Raw genomic sequence first — 15274 nt, forward strand, 5'->3', positions numbered from 1 at the left:
CCCAACGCAGCCAAAAATTAAAAAAAAAAAAAAGATACATTTAAAAAAAATGAGATACATTTTGAGCTTAGCTTTATCTTTCAGTTGGATTATATGACATTAAAAGAAGCTTTAAGCCTCTCCTGTGTTGGTTGGTTTTAACCATAACTACTTCCTATTCATGAAATGCTTTAGTTTGCAGTTGAAAAAAAGCTTATGGTGGTGAGAAAAAATTGAACACTGGAAGTCGAACTCTAAAATTTAGTTTGTTTTTTTTCTTCTCAAATTGCTGAGAGTAATGGAAGTAAAAAAAAAATCTGTATGGGAATAAAGAACAGCCTACGCAGTAGTACAGTACTCAGCTGAGTATCAGAGAGGGGAGAAGTATGTCCCTCGTGAACTTCGTTTCACTTCCCGTAGCGGTGACCTCTGATACAGTTACTCTGCCTTGGATTAAGGCAATGACATAAATTATAACTGTACTTTCATGTAAATGTCTTCAACTAGCTTACAAATAAGGGACAGGGAAGTTATGGTCTTTATCTGTCAGAGCTGAGTTACATGTCTGAGTTACCTTGGGGCCTTGGCACCCAGGTCTGAGTTCCCATGCCCCGCACACTTGTTTGGAAACATGACTTGAGAATTAAAGTGTCACTTTCAGTGAGACACACTTGGTTTCATATCTCTTTGTAGTTTGAACCCGCTTACGAAGAATTCCCTCCCTTGGAGAACGAGTCTTTGTTGGACTACAGCTGTATGCAGAGGCTGGGGGCAAAACTGGGGTAAGTGACAGCCGGCGGGGGGAGCTTTACACTGTCCTTCCTGTCAGTGGGAGACGAGCTCTGTTGAGTGGAAGGACGGCCACCGTCTGAAAGCCTGTGACGGAGTGAAAGAAAGTGAATATTTGTTTAAGAAAACACTGTACTCCTGTATTTGTTGAGTTGAATCACTCAGCTGTATTGACTTTTTAGCTCAATACGATGGGAATTTCTTCTCTCGGTATAATGAGGTGGAAAGAAGGAATTTATGCCAGTTGTGCCATTCTTCGTTACTCCATAGCCTAAAATAATTGGTCATTGAAGCGTCAAGTCCTATTTTGTTTGGTGGAAATATAGGGGCTAAACTGAGTTGGTTTATTTATTAATCGTATTTTAAGGGTCTCTTTCTACTGTTCACTCTCTCTGTTTACTTGAACTAATGGTAACGTGTTTCCTCATGTGATTTGTGATTTCTTTTTATTATGAACTGTTCCTCCATTCCTTATGTGTAGGAATTCAATGATGTTTAGTTTGAGGCTGTATTCTTTCAGAGAGAACTTATTTTTACGTATGTCAGGTACTTGGGAGCGCTCCACCTACCGGGAATCATGTTGTTAATTTCTCAGCTTGAGTTTCTTTGTTTTTCTGTTTGTTTTCGCTCTGCCCGATGCATCCTAACACGTGCTTGTAAATTCTCAAGTAATGCTCTTCCCTTCTCTCCAAAACCAAAGCCGAAATAAACAAGTTTGCTTGTTGGCTCCTTGCAAGGTGGAGTTTTTCCTAGTCCACCCGTTCACTTAAGGTGTAGCCCTTTGTTGGGGGGCAAGAGTCCCAACTTTGGGGGGATTGGGGGTTCAGTTCCATCTCTTCACCTGATATCGACCCAGTGCCCATCTCCTGTCTCCCTTGCTGGCATTGAAACCCAAGGCCTTAAGATACCGGGTCAGTATCATACATCAGGGCACAGCTACGAAGTCCTGTTTTATTTTTGGATTCCAAGAATTTCTCTAAATTATGGGCTCAGCTCTACATTGAAGAGGATGTTTCAAAAACATTTTATCCAGCATTTCAGATATTTTGCAGTTGGAGGGCTTTGAGGATATCGCCAGCGCTTTGGCAGGCGTGAAGGTCTTCGCTGCCCTCTTCATGCGGTTTGGTAGTCCTCATTGGGCTTACTGGACCACAGCCTTTGGTGTCTCACAGATTTGTGTCTGGCCTCATTAACCAAGGGAAAGCCGAAGCATTCGGGAAAACGCTGTGGCGAGCCTGCAGAGGGCACAGCATCGTGACGCACGCAGAGCTGGAGGGGCCCCTGGAAGACCCTGAAACGGTGAGTGGGCACCCCCTCCCCGTTCAGCAGCGGCGGACTTGTGCTGAAGCTGGAGGCACAGCGCAGAGCGGAGCACGTCAGTGAGCTGTCCGCCACGTGCCTTGCCATCCTTGGATGCGTTTGGGGGCAGTTCTTAACATGGAGGACTCTCTCCCGCGCCGCCATAGTATGCCTGGGACGTTGACGTGGATACGTCGCCACCCTCCCAGCCTCAGATCCTGTTTGGGTGTCACCAGCCGTCCCAACACTGTCTGTTTTGGGGTTTTTTTGGCATTTATTTATTCATTTATTTATTTGTGGCCGCGCAGCACGCGGGATCCTAGTTCCCCGACCAGGAATGGAACCCGTGCCCTCTGCAGTGGAAGCTCGGAGTCCTAACCACAGGACCGCCGGGGAAGTCCCACAATACTGTCTTCTTTAGCAAAGGATCTCGTTTAGAATCAGGCTTTGGACTTAATTGTCGTGTCTCTTTGGTCTCCTTCATTCTGGGATAATTTCTCAGTCTTACCTTGACCTTCGTGACCTGGACATTTAAAAATTATTACAGACCAGTGGTTTTTGTTTTGGTAGAATGCCCCTCTGTTTGGGTTTGTCTGATGTTTTCTCATGATTAGATTCAAGTTATGTGTCTTGGGCAGGAAGTGCTGCTGCTTCCCATCAGGGGTGCACGGTTCCTTTGTCCCGTTACTAGTGATGTTCACCTTGATCACTTGTTCAAGGCAGTGACTCCTAAGCTTCTCCACCGTGAATTTATTCCTCCATTTCCTTTGTATTTAGTACGTGTTTTGGGGGAAGTGCTTTGAAACTCTATAAGTACTCAATTTCTCATCAGATTTTCAATGCATTAATTTATTTCCTGTTTTATTCAATGAGTTATACTCTGTTACTGTAATTCTTTATTTTGATATTCACATGCTCTAGATTTGGCCATTGGAGCCCATTTAGCTGGCTTTTATTTTCTTTTTACATGTTCCCGTCTTTTTTGAATGCTTTGCCTTCTTGCATAATAAGATGTCCAGATTCATCTTGTCATTTCCCTCATGCAGCTATCTGAAATCGGCCATTTCTCCAAGGAACCTGGTTCTCTTTAGTGGAGAATGGTGATTAGAAGCCAGGGTGCGGTCTCCGGGTGTGCCCATGGTGACTGAGGTGTCGCTGTTCCCAGCTCTGTCAGTGGACGGCTCTAGGACGCACACATGCACAGGGCTCACACCCACACTCACAGCTTTATTTCTGTACCTGTGTGTATATGTGAAAACTGTGAGTTTACATCTGATTCCAGTCCAGCACCACAGGGTTCACTCTAAGTTTCTCTATTTCTGTGTTCGTAACTCCTTTCTTCAGTGGTGGCAAACTTGGCTCCCATTATTGTTAATATATTTATTTGATCAGTCCCCTTGTATGTGACCAGTCTGCCCATTGATTTCCCATCTCTGCTGCCCCGCTCTTCTCTCTGCATGGAGCTCCGAGTTCCCCAGCCCCCAGCCCGGGTTGTCCCCTAGTGTGGACGCAGGGCCTCCTCACTTTGCTTGGGCTCTGACTTTGCCCTGGGCCACTGTTGCCCTTCCCCTCCCCTCTCCAGGTCCATCCCCGAATGCACATCTAAGGCTTCAGGAATGAATTATTCAGGAAGGGAAGCAGGGCGGCCAAAGCCATCATTACCTTTTAAATTTATTTTATTTTATTTATTTTTGGCTGTGTTGGGTCTTCGTTGCTGCACGTGGGCTTTCTCTAGTTGCAGCGAGCGGGGTCTACTCTTTGTTGTGGCGCGGGATTCTCTTGTTGTGGAGCACGGGCTCTAGGTGCGCGGGCTTCAGTAGTTGTGGCTCGCGGGCTCTTGAGCGTAGGCTCAGTAGTTGTGGCACACGGGCTTAGATGCTCTGCGGCATGTGGGATCTTCCTGGACCAGGGCTCGAACCCGTGTCCCCTGCATCGGCAGGCGGATTCCTAACCACTGCGCCACCAGGGAAGACCCCATCATTACCTTTTAAAATAGCTGTGATTTTTTTTTTTAAAGACTTCACCATAAAAATAACTATTATATATTGCTCTAAGTGAGGATGAACTGGTCTACTAAGGGTAGAAAAGGAACTTGGGATTCTCAGTTTTGAGAAAAGCGTTCGTGTTTTCTTTCCTAGATTCGCCTCAGGATTTTTGGCTCTAAGATTAATAGTTTTGACACCTAAAGGAGTTTGGCTGTGAAATAATTTTCATAAGGTTCAGCCTAAGTAAACCACACACGTTGGAAAATCTAATCAGTCAAGCTGTTCGTTAACCATACACCTGTAATATTTTTTGTGGGTCCTGAAACTGCCAGTAGCAATATGTTGATTATCCTTCACCTGTGACCATTATGACCTCCCTATGTAAAGGTGAAGATTAAAAATGTTCTGAAGTAGCATTTACATGTTCTTTGAGTTTTTTCTTTGATTAAAAAAACATATCCATCATTCTCATGCAGAGCATTTACTCTGTAAGAAAAATTTTTTTTCTATACAATGTCTAAGCTCTTTTGTGCTGAGTTTTTACCAGATTTGTTAAAGGGCATTAAATGTCTGTGAAGAAATATGGAGACATGGTTAGAGATGTATATATTTTTTAAAAAAATTCTTTACTTTTTCTTCACTTCTAATTTTTTTGTGGAAGTATAATTGGCAGATACGTATCTCTTGAAACTACAACTCCTCCCTCCCTCATGATTACAAAGGAAATGCGTGCTCGTTATTAGAAAATTGGGAACAATATAGAAAACATGAAGAAGAAAATCAGTCACCTGTAGCCCTCCTGCTTGGAGAGGGTCGCTGTTTATGTTTCAGTGTGCATTCTGTTAGTCCTCGTTCTGGGGAGGATATGAGATTTGATTTGGTAACTTTTACTCGGGTTCTAGGATTTATTTATAGTGTCACGTTTAATCCTTTTGGGTCGACCCCTTAAAGTCCTTACAGACCCCAGAGCATATTTCTAGCCATTTTCTCCTCTGTCAGTATCATTTCTAGATGCTGGCCAGTCTCTCTGTCAAAGCTGGACTCAGGCAGTTTCATGTGGTTTTATGATTTGTATTTTTTATGTTGCATACATCTGTGTTCCATATTATGTCTTAGGTGCTTGTGTTCCCTGACACAGTACTATTTTTAAAATTGTTAAGGACTCTTCAAAATCAAATTCGTTATAAATACCATTTCTTTCTTCCCCCTGGGTAGTTTCTTTTTTTTTTTTAAACACTTTTTAGACATGAATATCCTAGTTTATTAGGTAAGAATTTCACAAACATTACTTTTTTTTTTTTTTTTAATTTTATTTTTGGCCATGCTGGGTCTTTGTTGCTGCACGCAGGCTTTCTCTAGTTGTGGCGAGCAGGGGCTACTCTTCGTCGCGGTGCGTGGGCTTCTCATTGCAGTGGCTTCTTTTGCTGTGGAGCGCGGGCTCTAGGCGTGCAGGCTTCAGTAGTTGTGGCACATGGGCTCAGTAATTGTGGCTCGCGGGCTCTAGAGCGTAGACTTAGTAGTTGTGGTGCATGGGCTTAGTTGCTCCGTGGCATGTGGGATCTTCCCGGACCAGGGCTCGAACCCGTGTCCCCTGCATTGGCAGGCGGATTCTTAACCCCTGCGCCACCAGGGAAGTCCCCCCCGGGTAGTTTCTTCATAATTTATTTTGAAATAATTTCAGTTTACAGAAAGGTTGCCAGAAGAGAACAAAGTGTTCTTCTATCTCTTCACCCAGATTTCCCAGTTATTAACATTTTGCCACATATACTCCACTCTCTCTTTCTGCATATCTATCCCCATTTTCATTAGGCTCCTTCCAGACCTTCTGCGAGGAAGCCGTGGACATGCGTGTGTTGCCCCCTCACAAGGGCACTATTTTATATAACCACCGTACAACCCTCCAAATGAGAAAAATCAACACAGATGCAACACTTGGTCCAGTACAAACATGCCACTCAGATTCCTGCAGTTTGCATTGTTTCCTTTCTGGTCCACTGCCCTGCCTGGGACTGTGCTTTGCACTCGGGACAGGCATCCCATTCTGCAGGACGACCCTCCCTTGGGGCCCATTCCACGCTTCCTCATGACCAGGCTCGGATCACACGTTGCTGGTGGGAACACCGTGGAGTCAATTATCGGGTCCTCTCAGCACCCTCCCACCAGGAGGCACATAGTATCGGCCTGGTCATGCTGGTGTCGTCCAGGTTTCTCCACCTTCATGTCACCATTTTGCCCTATTTAATTGATTAGTAGTTGGTGAGGAGGTATTCCTAGGTTACTGGGGCCTTGTTCCTCAGCAGACCCCTGCCCACCAGCCTCAGCCTCCACGATGACTCTCTTGAACCCATCACCTCTGTTGTGGTGGCCAGGTGGTTACTCTGTTCCCACCCTTCCTTCTGTGCTTACTAGTTACCGTTCTGCAGAAGGCAGTGCTTTCCCTGCCCTCTCAGTCACTCCCTCATTCATTCACGGACTTAGGCATTCCTATTTATTTAATGACTTGTAATCTGTTACGATCTTTTCTATTATTTATTTTAAAAATTTTATTTATTTATTTTTGGCCGCACTGGGTCTTCGTTGCTGTGCGCGGGCTTCCTCTAGTTGCAGTGAGCGGGGGCTACTCTTCGTTGCGGTGCGTGGGCTTCTCATTGTGGTGGCTTCTCTTGTTGCGGAGCACAGGCTCTAGGCGTGTGGGCTTCAGTAGTTGCAGCACGCAGGCTCAGTAGTTGTGGCTCGTGGCTTCTAGAGCATAGGCTCAGTAGTTGTGGCTCACGGGCTTAGTTGCTCCGCGGCATGTGGGGTCTTCCCGGACCAGGGCTCGAACCGCTGTCCCCTGCATTGGCAGGCAAATTCTTAACCACTGTGCCACCAAGGAAGTCCCAGTCCTTTTTACTTTGATTCCCAAATTGTCCGTGATTTGGCCACTGGGAGTCCCTTCGTGCATGTTCCTCTGGCCTTTGGCACGTCTGCAGCATTCACTGAGCAATCCCTTACTTTCTGGCACCACGGGATGGTCCCTGCCTCTGTCTGGAGTCAGCCATTCCTTCAAGGACCGCTCGTTCCTTTTAGTAGAGGATGGAATTTAGAAACAAGGATCTGGGTGTTTGAGTTCTCATATGTACTGGAGTGTCGTTGCTTCTGGGCCCTTTCAGCAGTCAAAACATGGACACACACACACACATGCACACATGCACACATGCACACACACACTCACAGACACACACACACACACACACACACACACGCACACACAGAGCTGTATCCACATCTGCAGCTACCTGTGCACATTTATTATAAAACCGTTTGTTCAGACTCTAACCTACGACTCTGGACGTCTCTTTTTCGGTGTTTTTCACTCTCTTGTGACAGTGAGAAATCTGGCTTCCCTTATCCTCAGTACAGTTCATGAATTGTGTAATTTACTTACTTATTCAATGTAACCCGTCTCCCAACCTCTCAGCCGTCTCCTCCGCCCGCCACCTCCCTGGCCTCCCCCTTTCCCGGCCACCCTGCGTCCTTGCCTTCAGCACCCAAGTGCCTCTGCTCTGCCTGAAGCTCCCCAACCTGTTCCCCATCGCCTCTGCCCCAGAGCTCAATTCTTGGATTGCATCTCTCCTCTGTGCCCTTAGGGATCTTGAGTAACTTCATGGCTTTAAATACCATCCCCCGAATGTATACATCTGGCTTGGACCTCTCCCCTGAATACCAGACTTCTATTTAACTGGCCCCTCCATACCTTTGAAGTTTCTGGAAGACATTTCCATGTGACACCTAAAACTGAACTCCCGATCTTCCCCCCCCAAACCTGCCCGTCCAGGCTTGTCTGTCTCAGTAAGTGCCAGCTCAGCTCTTATCCGCCCAGCATCCAGAATGATCCCTGTAAAACGAGTCAGAGCGTCTCACCACCACACCCCCCGTCCCGCCTTAAAGTCCTCCTGTGGCTTCCTGTCTCACGGTGTCCCATCTTGTCACCCCTCTGGCCATCTCTCTTCAGCCAGGCTGGCCTTCTCGCTTCCCCTCGTCTTGCCTCTGCACGAGCTTTTCCTCGGGCTCGGGAGGCTCTTCCCCAGGATCCACGTGGCTCGCTCCCTCACCCCCTCCACTCCTCTAGGCCCAGGTGTCCCCATCTCAGGGAGGCCTTCTCTCCTTACCCGATTTAAAAGCTCAACCCCCAGCCTCTTTCTCCCTGTCACCCCTCCCAGCTTTATTGTCTTTATCGCCCTTATCTCCATTTGGCACGTTATGTACTCTCCTAGTGTCTCTTGCTGCTAACTTGATATAAGCTTCCCTCCCCTCCCTTCTCTCCCAGGTCAGGAATTTTTGTCTGTTTTGTTCACTGCTGTATTCCTAGCACTGGGAACCAGTGCCTGGCAAATTGGCCAAAAACCTATTCAGTTCTGTTTGTAGAATATTTGTAAATACAGTCAATTGTCATTACTTGTAGTAGTTAACATTGTACAGTCTCCATGAGAACTGAACCCTTGCTCCTAGGGGAAGCACAGGGTTAGTTCCTGTGAGTCTCTGGTCATAACGTTTTTGTCAGCCGATCAATACATAACCTTGTTTTATTTAAAGACACCTTATTTAATATATACTGTTGATTCATTAACACTGAACTCACTGCCAACCGCACCATCACGCCTTTCTGAACAAAGCTTACGGGACACGCGTAAGTGCACGTCACGGCCTTCTTGTGCTCGGGAATGCTAGACAGCTCTGAGGACCATTGTGAACAGTGAAATCACCCACAAAAAGCACAAAACTGTGAAAAACTTGGCACTAAATAGACCACAAAAAGGACACTTGTTTACAGTATGAGCTGAAATAAGAAGGCAGAGGGTCACCTTGTTTGACCTCAGCAGGAATATGCACATTGGGTGACTCAAAATTTTTGTCGCTCTGCATGTCCGCAAATGAGTGAATAAATGCTTGAGTATTGATTTGGGGGTTACGAATGATTTCTGGGGTGAATTTGCAATTATGGAATCCTCAGATAATGAGGATGGACAGTGTTTAGTGTTTGTTGAATGAATGAATGAATGAATGAACTAGCTCTTTGACAGAGTGTGAGCTGCCAGAGTTTTCAAAGTTCTAGACAGAGAAGTAACAGTTATCTTTATTCTTTGTAGGGAGAAGTCATAAAATGGTATGTGTTTTTGATATCCTTTTGGGGAGAGCAGATTGGCCACAAGGTTAAGAAGATATGTGATTGGTAAGAAAAAGAAACATTTTATTTCATTTATTTCTTTATCCTCAGTAACCTAGTTTTCTTGAAATATGTCTCTGAAGAGAAAAACAGGGGTTGCAAAGGCTGCTGAGTTTTGTTACATGATTTCTTTGCTGTAATACCATGTTTTAAAACATTTAATTTGTCATCTCTCATGCCAGTGTAATACTTAAAATAATTTGAAAGTAGACACCATGTTAATACCATTCCCAGATTTGATTTTTTCCCTTGGGAATGAAGGCTCAAGTTCAGCTGGGGAAGGAATCCAGTTTTAATATTTGGTGCCTTTCTGTGGCCTTTAGCTACGCGTAGGCTTATCTATCCTCTTGGAGCGTACAGCTCATCCTTTCCCAGCCCTCTGCAGTTACCTTCTTTGCGCCCTGGGGAAGGGGGCCTGGCAGGTGGTGGAGAGGGTGGGCTCAGAGGGGCCTGCCTGCCAAACGAGATGGTGCAAGTAAAAGGCTCCCGTACCGCGTAAGCCTTCGGTAAATGTGGAGCAGTATCACAGCAAGAATGGGTCTGTGACTTAGTCTTGTCACCAGTGGGAAAACAAGCAAAACCACATGAAAACTCAAAAGAATGGCCTTTTGTTTTCTTATACTCGGGGAAGTTTTAGCTGGCCTTGCTTCTTGCTGGGGTAAGTAAGGGTGGGGTTTGGGTATTTCCTTCGGATTCAGCGTTCACCAGAGTTTGATACTCAGTCACTGGTGTTATGGAAAGTAACTTTAGGTGATACATGGACTAGCCTATTCTTACTTTACTAGGTTTATATTTATTTTTTATGTAGATTAGAAAAACTATAGCCAGCACACAAACCTGTGACTTCACAGATATCATTGCTTAGGATAAGGCTGGAGTAAGGATTTAATTTTAGTAGCCAGAGCTTAAAGAGGAACATAAAGCATGGCATTAAAACACGAAGGCAGCATGGGAGTCGCAGCAGCTGGGGGGGGTGTGGCGGCAGCTGGGGGGGCGTGGCTCTGCCTCCCCTGCGTCCTGATGTCACACGTGGCCCCAGAGGACGTTTATTGAAGCCCATGTCAGAGGCAATGGCTAGGCATCCGGAGCTTTCTCCTCCCCCGATTTTCTCTTTTTTTGTAAAAGGTAATTATTGTTGTATGTTCTTTGTCTTTGATTTATATTTTACACTTGTTTAATGATTTCCAGCCCAACGGTGGTGGTGAATTTCAGAAAGTTGGAATTGGGAATGAACTTTTGGGAATCATCGAGGGTAGGAATGGAATGTGGAGCCAAGACAGAGTTCACTAAATCTGTGGAATTCCGTAGAAAATTTGTTGAGTGTCCGTGTGCAAGACCTTACCACGGCTGGGTGCCTGTGTCTGCACCTTTTTCTCCCAGAGGGCTGCTTTTATTCTGGTTTGGAAGGAAATACGCCCAGGCGGTAGACTGAATGTAGCTCTAGTTTTTGACATAGCTTCTTGCAGTTCTGACAGCCGCGGCACTGTGTTGAATCCTGTCTTCTAGTTACCACTGCCATGTTTACCCCTACCCGAATACCGCCGAGGAGCGGAGAGAGATTCAGGAGGGCCTGAACACCCGGATTCAAGATCTGTATACTGTAAGTGAACCAGAAACTTGCCTCCTTATCCGAGGGTTTGTACAACATTTACAAATACATTTACTTTCTTCTTTAATATGGAAAATTTGGGTTGTGGACAAATCAAGGTGTTTTAGGGAGTTTGGAATGGCACCTCCCTCCTCTTCGTGGGAGTTTTATTTTAGCAGCCTGTTAGAAACCTAGATGGTTTCTAAATGATGGGGCTTTAAAGAAGAGTCTGGTCATCTTTGATCTGTCGGAGTGTAATTCTTGATCAGAGAGGACAAGCGAGCCCCATTTACAGTGCTGGCTGTAATTTTACCTGCACTATTTTTTTTTTAAAATTATTTATTTATTTATTTATGGCTGTGCTGGGTGTTCGTTTCTGTGCGAGGGCTTTCTCTAGTTGCGGCAAGTGGGGGCCACTCTTCATCGCTGTGTGCGGGCCTCTCACTATTGCGGCCTCTCTTGCTGAGGAGCACAGGCTCCAGACGCGCAGGCTCAGTAGTTGTGGCTCACGGGCCCAGCTGCTCCGCGGCATGTGGGATCTTCCCAGACCAGGGCTCGAACCCGTGTCCCCTGCATTGGCAGGCAGATTCTCAATCACTGCGCCACCAGGGAAGCCCCCCTGCACTATTTTAATTCCCATTTCCGCTTGGGTCAGCGAGGGCTCTTGGTAACAAGAAGCAGACTCTGACCCACTTGAGTGGAAGGGGATTTCTTGGCAGGATGGGGTGGGATGGGAGTTGGTGGCTCACGGGTTTGACAGGGAGCTGGGCCGAGGCTGGGAGTGGGTAAGACCCAGGCCCCCAGCTCTCTGGACCCAGCCAGGCCATCGTGCCGCCACAGGGACCACGACTTCTAACCATTTCCTGTGCGTGGGGTCCTTTCTGGAAAGGCAGCTCCAGGGCCTGGAGGAGAAGGACTGAACGTCCTTAACTGTCCCCAGAGAGGCAGGTGCCTGGAATCCGCCCCCCCATCACCGAGGAGAAAGTCCCTCAGAGGAGGTCAGGTGCCCAGTGGACACTCTGCTGAAAGTCCACGTTTGTCCTCACCCAGGTGCTTCACAAAACCGAGGATTATTTAAGGCAAGTGCTCTGTAAAGCCGCCGAGTCAGTCTACAGCCGCGTCATCCAGGTGAAGAAGATGAAAGCCATTTACCATATGCTGAACATGTGCAGCTTCGACGTGACCAACAAGTGCCTCATTGCCGAGGTCTGGTGTCCCGAGGCCGATCTGCATGAGCTGCGCCTTGCTCTGGAGGAGGGCTCGGTGAGGCGGCCCTCCCCTCCCTGCCAGCCCTTCCCCGCGGGAAATAAGATAGAGGAGGAGAGGACACCGTGTTGACTCTTTTGAACTGAAATTACGGAGAGTTGGTCCCTCGAGGCTCTGTGTGCACATGCATTTTTTTTTTTAATTGATGTATGGTTGATTTACAATGTCTCAGGTGTGCAACAAAGTGATTTGCACAGGCATTTTTAATTTGCTCTTTTGAGTAAGGAATTCAGTCACATGGTTTAAAAGTCAAAAAAAAATTTAAAAAATATGCTTCCTCCTGTCCAGGGCCTCATACATCCAGTTCCTCTGCTCAAAGGCAGCCCTTGTTTTACTTCTCTTATGGCTCTGAGTTTCTTAATCATAGATAAGCAGATAGGAATATATAAAGGGAGAGAATTCCCTTCCTTCACAAAAGATTGTGTGCTGTTCATACTGTTCTTTTCTCATAAGAAAACTTCCCTGTTTTTTAATAGCTATTTAATATCCTGCTGAATGGATGTACCATGGCTTATTGAACTAGTTCCCTGGTCATTTAGGTGGTTTCTAACTTTATGAATACCAGTGCAGTGACTAACACTTGACCTTTGACGGTTCAGGCGTGCACACATCTATCTCTGGGTAAATTCCCAGCATGGAATTGCTGGATCGGTTTTGGCAAATATTGCCAATTGTTGCATTTCTCTTATTTTGAGTGAGGTTGAATATCTTTTTGTATGTTTAAGAAGAGCCTTTGAATTTTCACTTTTTTGGTGAAGGCTGTGTTCATATGCTTTGCCCATTTTCTACTGGGTCGTTGGTCTTTTTCTTCTTAATTTCCTTGGCTCGTTGTCTGTGATACGGGAACAAATATTCTCCCCAATTTGTCAGTTGTCTTTTGGTGTTTCTTTCTGTTTGTTTGCTTTGGTCATGCAGAAGTTTTTTGTTAAATATAGTTGAACCCATCCATCTCTGCTCTTACAGCCTCTGAACTTTGAATAATAGCTTCTTTCCACTCCTGGGCTATGGGGTCAGTCTCCCACGTTCCTGTGAGGGTTTTTGCTGTATCAAAACTTAGTTCTTGGAGAGAGAAATTTAGGAGTTTGGGACTGACATATACACACTACTATATATAAAATAGACAACCAACAAGGGCCTACTGTATAGCACAGGAAACTCTACTTAATACTATGTAATAACCTATATGGGAAAAGGATCTGAAAAAAAGTAGATGTATGTGTGTAACTGAATCACTTTGCTGTACACCTGAAACTAACACAACATTGTAAATCAACTTTACTCCAGTATAAAATAAAAAAACAACAAAAAAATCTTAGTTCTTTACTGGAAATAGCAGGTTTACAAACTTCAAGTGGCAGTTAAGGAAACAAGTTTTCATAGGAGATTTTGGTTAATCACCTTGTCTCATTACATAATTCTGTTACGGCACAAACGTAAAACACGCAGTGCTGAGAAAGAAGGAAATACATAAATTAGTTATTTTGGAGTATGGAACATCTATTTTATTTATATATTTTAAAGCTCTAGATGATTCTTATTTATTGAGGTAACATCGGTTTTGAGGGACATGACTAATACTCTTGTTGTGTGTGTGAGTACATATAAGTAGTCCCAGGATCACCAACATACAACTGGAATTTAGTGGTCTAGCTCTTAAAAATGTCCAAGAGGAATTTAGAGACAGCTACGGTATTACCTAATAAAACTGAAAAATAGGCAAGAATAAACCAAAATGTCCGTACGGCAAAACTTTGTTTTTTTCTTGTCATGCCTGTCCCTGCCTGCTTCCCACCACTCAGCCTTGCTAGGTTCTTCCTTCTCCAGCCCCACGGCCCCCAGGAGCCTTCCTCAGTTCCTCCTGTCACTTTTGCTGTACTTGAACCTCCAGGAGGGTGGTCAGTACTTCCCCACGTGCTCAGGGCCTTTCCATGGCAGCCAGCTAACATTTGTTGAAAGAGCTCTTGGGTGATAATTTTTTCTTTCTCTGTCTCTTTTTTTTCATGTGACAGAGAGAGAGCGGTGCTACGATCCCCTCATTCATGAACACGATCCCAACAAAAGAAACACCCCCGACTCTCATCCGCACCAACAAATTCACCGAGGGGTTTCAGAACATCGTGGATGCCTACGGGGTTGGGAGCTACCGAGAAGTGAACCCAGGTTGGAAGCCTGAATTTGCCAGTCTTCGTGTTTTGTACATTTTATACATCACTGCTGCTTTTTTTCCCTATAAGAATATAATAGATATTTGGAAAAATAGGCTCACTATTACTGTCTTGTTATCTTATTTAGTATAAAGTGTTAATTTTAGCCTGTCAATTCTCTCCTGAGAATTTGGGAGAAAGTCAAGATCATTATACAGTATGTGGTCACGTTCGAATTAACTAGAATTTTCTGCCTTTGCTGCAAATCAGAAATCGCTTGCTTTTCCCGCAGCTCTCTTTACCATCATCACTTTCCCCTTTTTATTTGCCGTGATGTTTGGAGACCTTGGACATGGCTTTGTGATGTTCTTATTTGCCCTCCTGTTGGTGTTAAATGAAGATCATCCCAGACTAAGTCAGTCGCAAGAGGTAAAAACATAAACACTCGGGCTCATTATATCTGTTTGGGCAGCATTAGTAGTGACTCTCTTCTGTTTAACTAGAAAAAGAGACATTTAAAGATGTTCAGTTTTGGGCGATAACCGTAACCCACCTGAGACATGGCTGCGGGGGGCGGGTGGGTCTTCACCCCTGTGTGACGGGGGCATCTGTGCCGTGAGCTTGCTTTTGAGCAGCCCTGAGAGGAGCGGTTGAGAAAGCGCCCAGACTAAGTGGGTCACATCGGCTCGTTTTCCCGGTGGCCCTGTTTCGCTCCCCGCGCTTCGTTCCCCACAGATCATGCGGATGGTTTTCAACGGTCGCTACATCCTCCTGCTGATGGGGCTCTTCTCGGTGTACACGGGCCTCGTCTACAACGACTGCTTTTCCAAGTCCGTCAGCCTCTTTGGCTCCGGGTGGAACGTGTCTGCCATGTACAGCTCCAGTCACAGCCCAGCGGAGCAGAGGAAGATGGTGCTCTGGAAGTGAGTGTCCTGCTGCCAGACCGTGCCTCAGGCAGAGGGCAGTTTCTCCGAGTCTCCCTCCCCCCTCGCAGGCGGCGCTCACCCTGCTTTTTGTT

The 15274-nt window shown here is 45.7% G+C and overlaps 1 protein-coding gene across 1 annotated transcript in view; it reads left to right on the top strand.

Annotated features, from left to right (window-relative positions):
* Positions 1-15274, top strand: part of ATP6V0A2 (ATPase H+ transporting V0 subunit a2) — a 36274-nt gene that overhangs the window by 10122 nt on the left and 10878 nt on the right. Inside the window, exons 5-12 of the mRNA XM_082418226.1 lie at positions 673-761; positions 1941-2067; positions 9182-9264; positions 10765-10858; positions 11897-12109; positions 14122-14272; positions 14549-14685; positions 14992-15179. Of these exons, the coding sequence (XP_082274352.1) occupies positions 673-761; positions 1941-2067; positions 9182-9264; positions 10765-10858; positions 11897-12109; positions 14122-14272; positions 14549-14685; positions 14992-15179 (1082 nt within the window). The remainder of the gene's footprint in view (positions 1-672; positions 762-1940; positions 2068-9181; positions 9265-10764; positions 10859-11896; positions 12110-14121; positions 14273-14548; positions 14686-14991; positions 15180-15274) is intronic.

This window comes from Balaenoptera physalus, assembly GCF_965194825.1.
Source record: "Balaenoptera physalus genome assembly, chromosome: 12".
In the NCBI taxonomy this organism is placed as follows: Eukaryota; Metazoa; Chordata; class Mammalia; order Artiodactyla; family Balaenopteridae; genus Balaenoptera; species Balaenoptera physalus.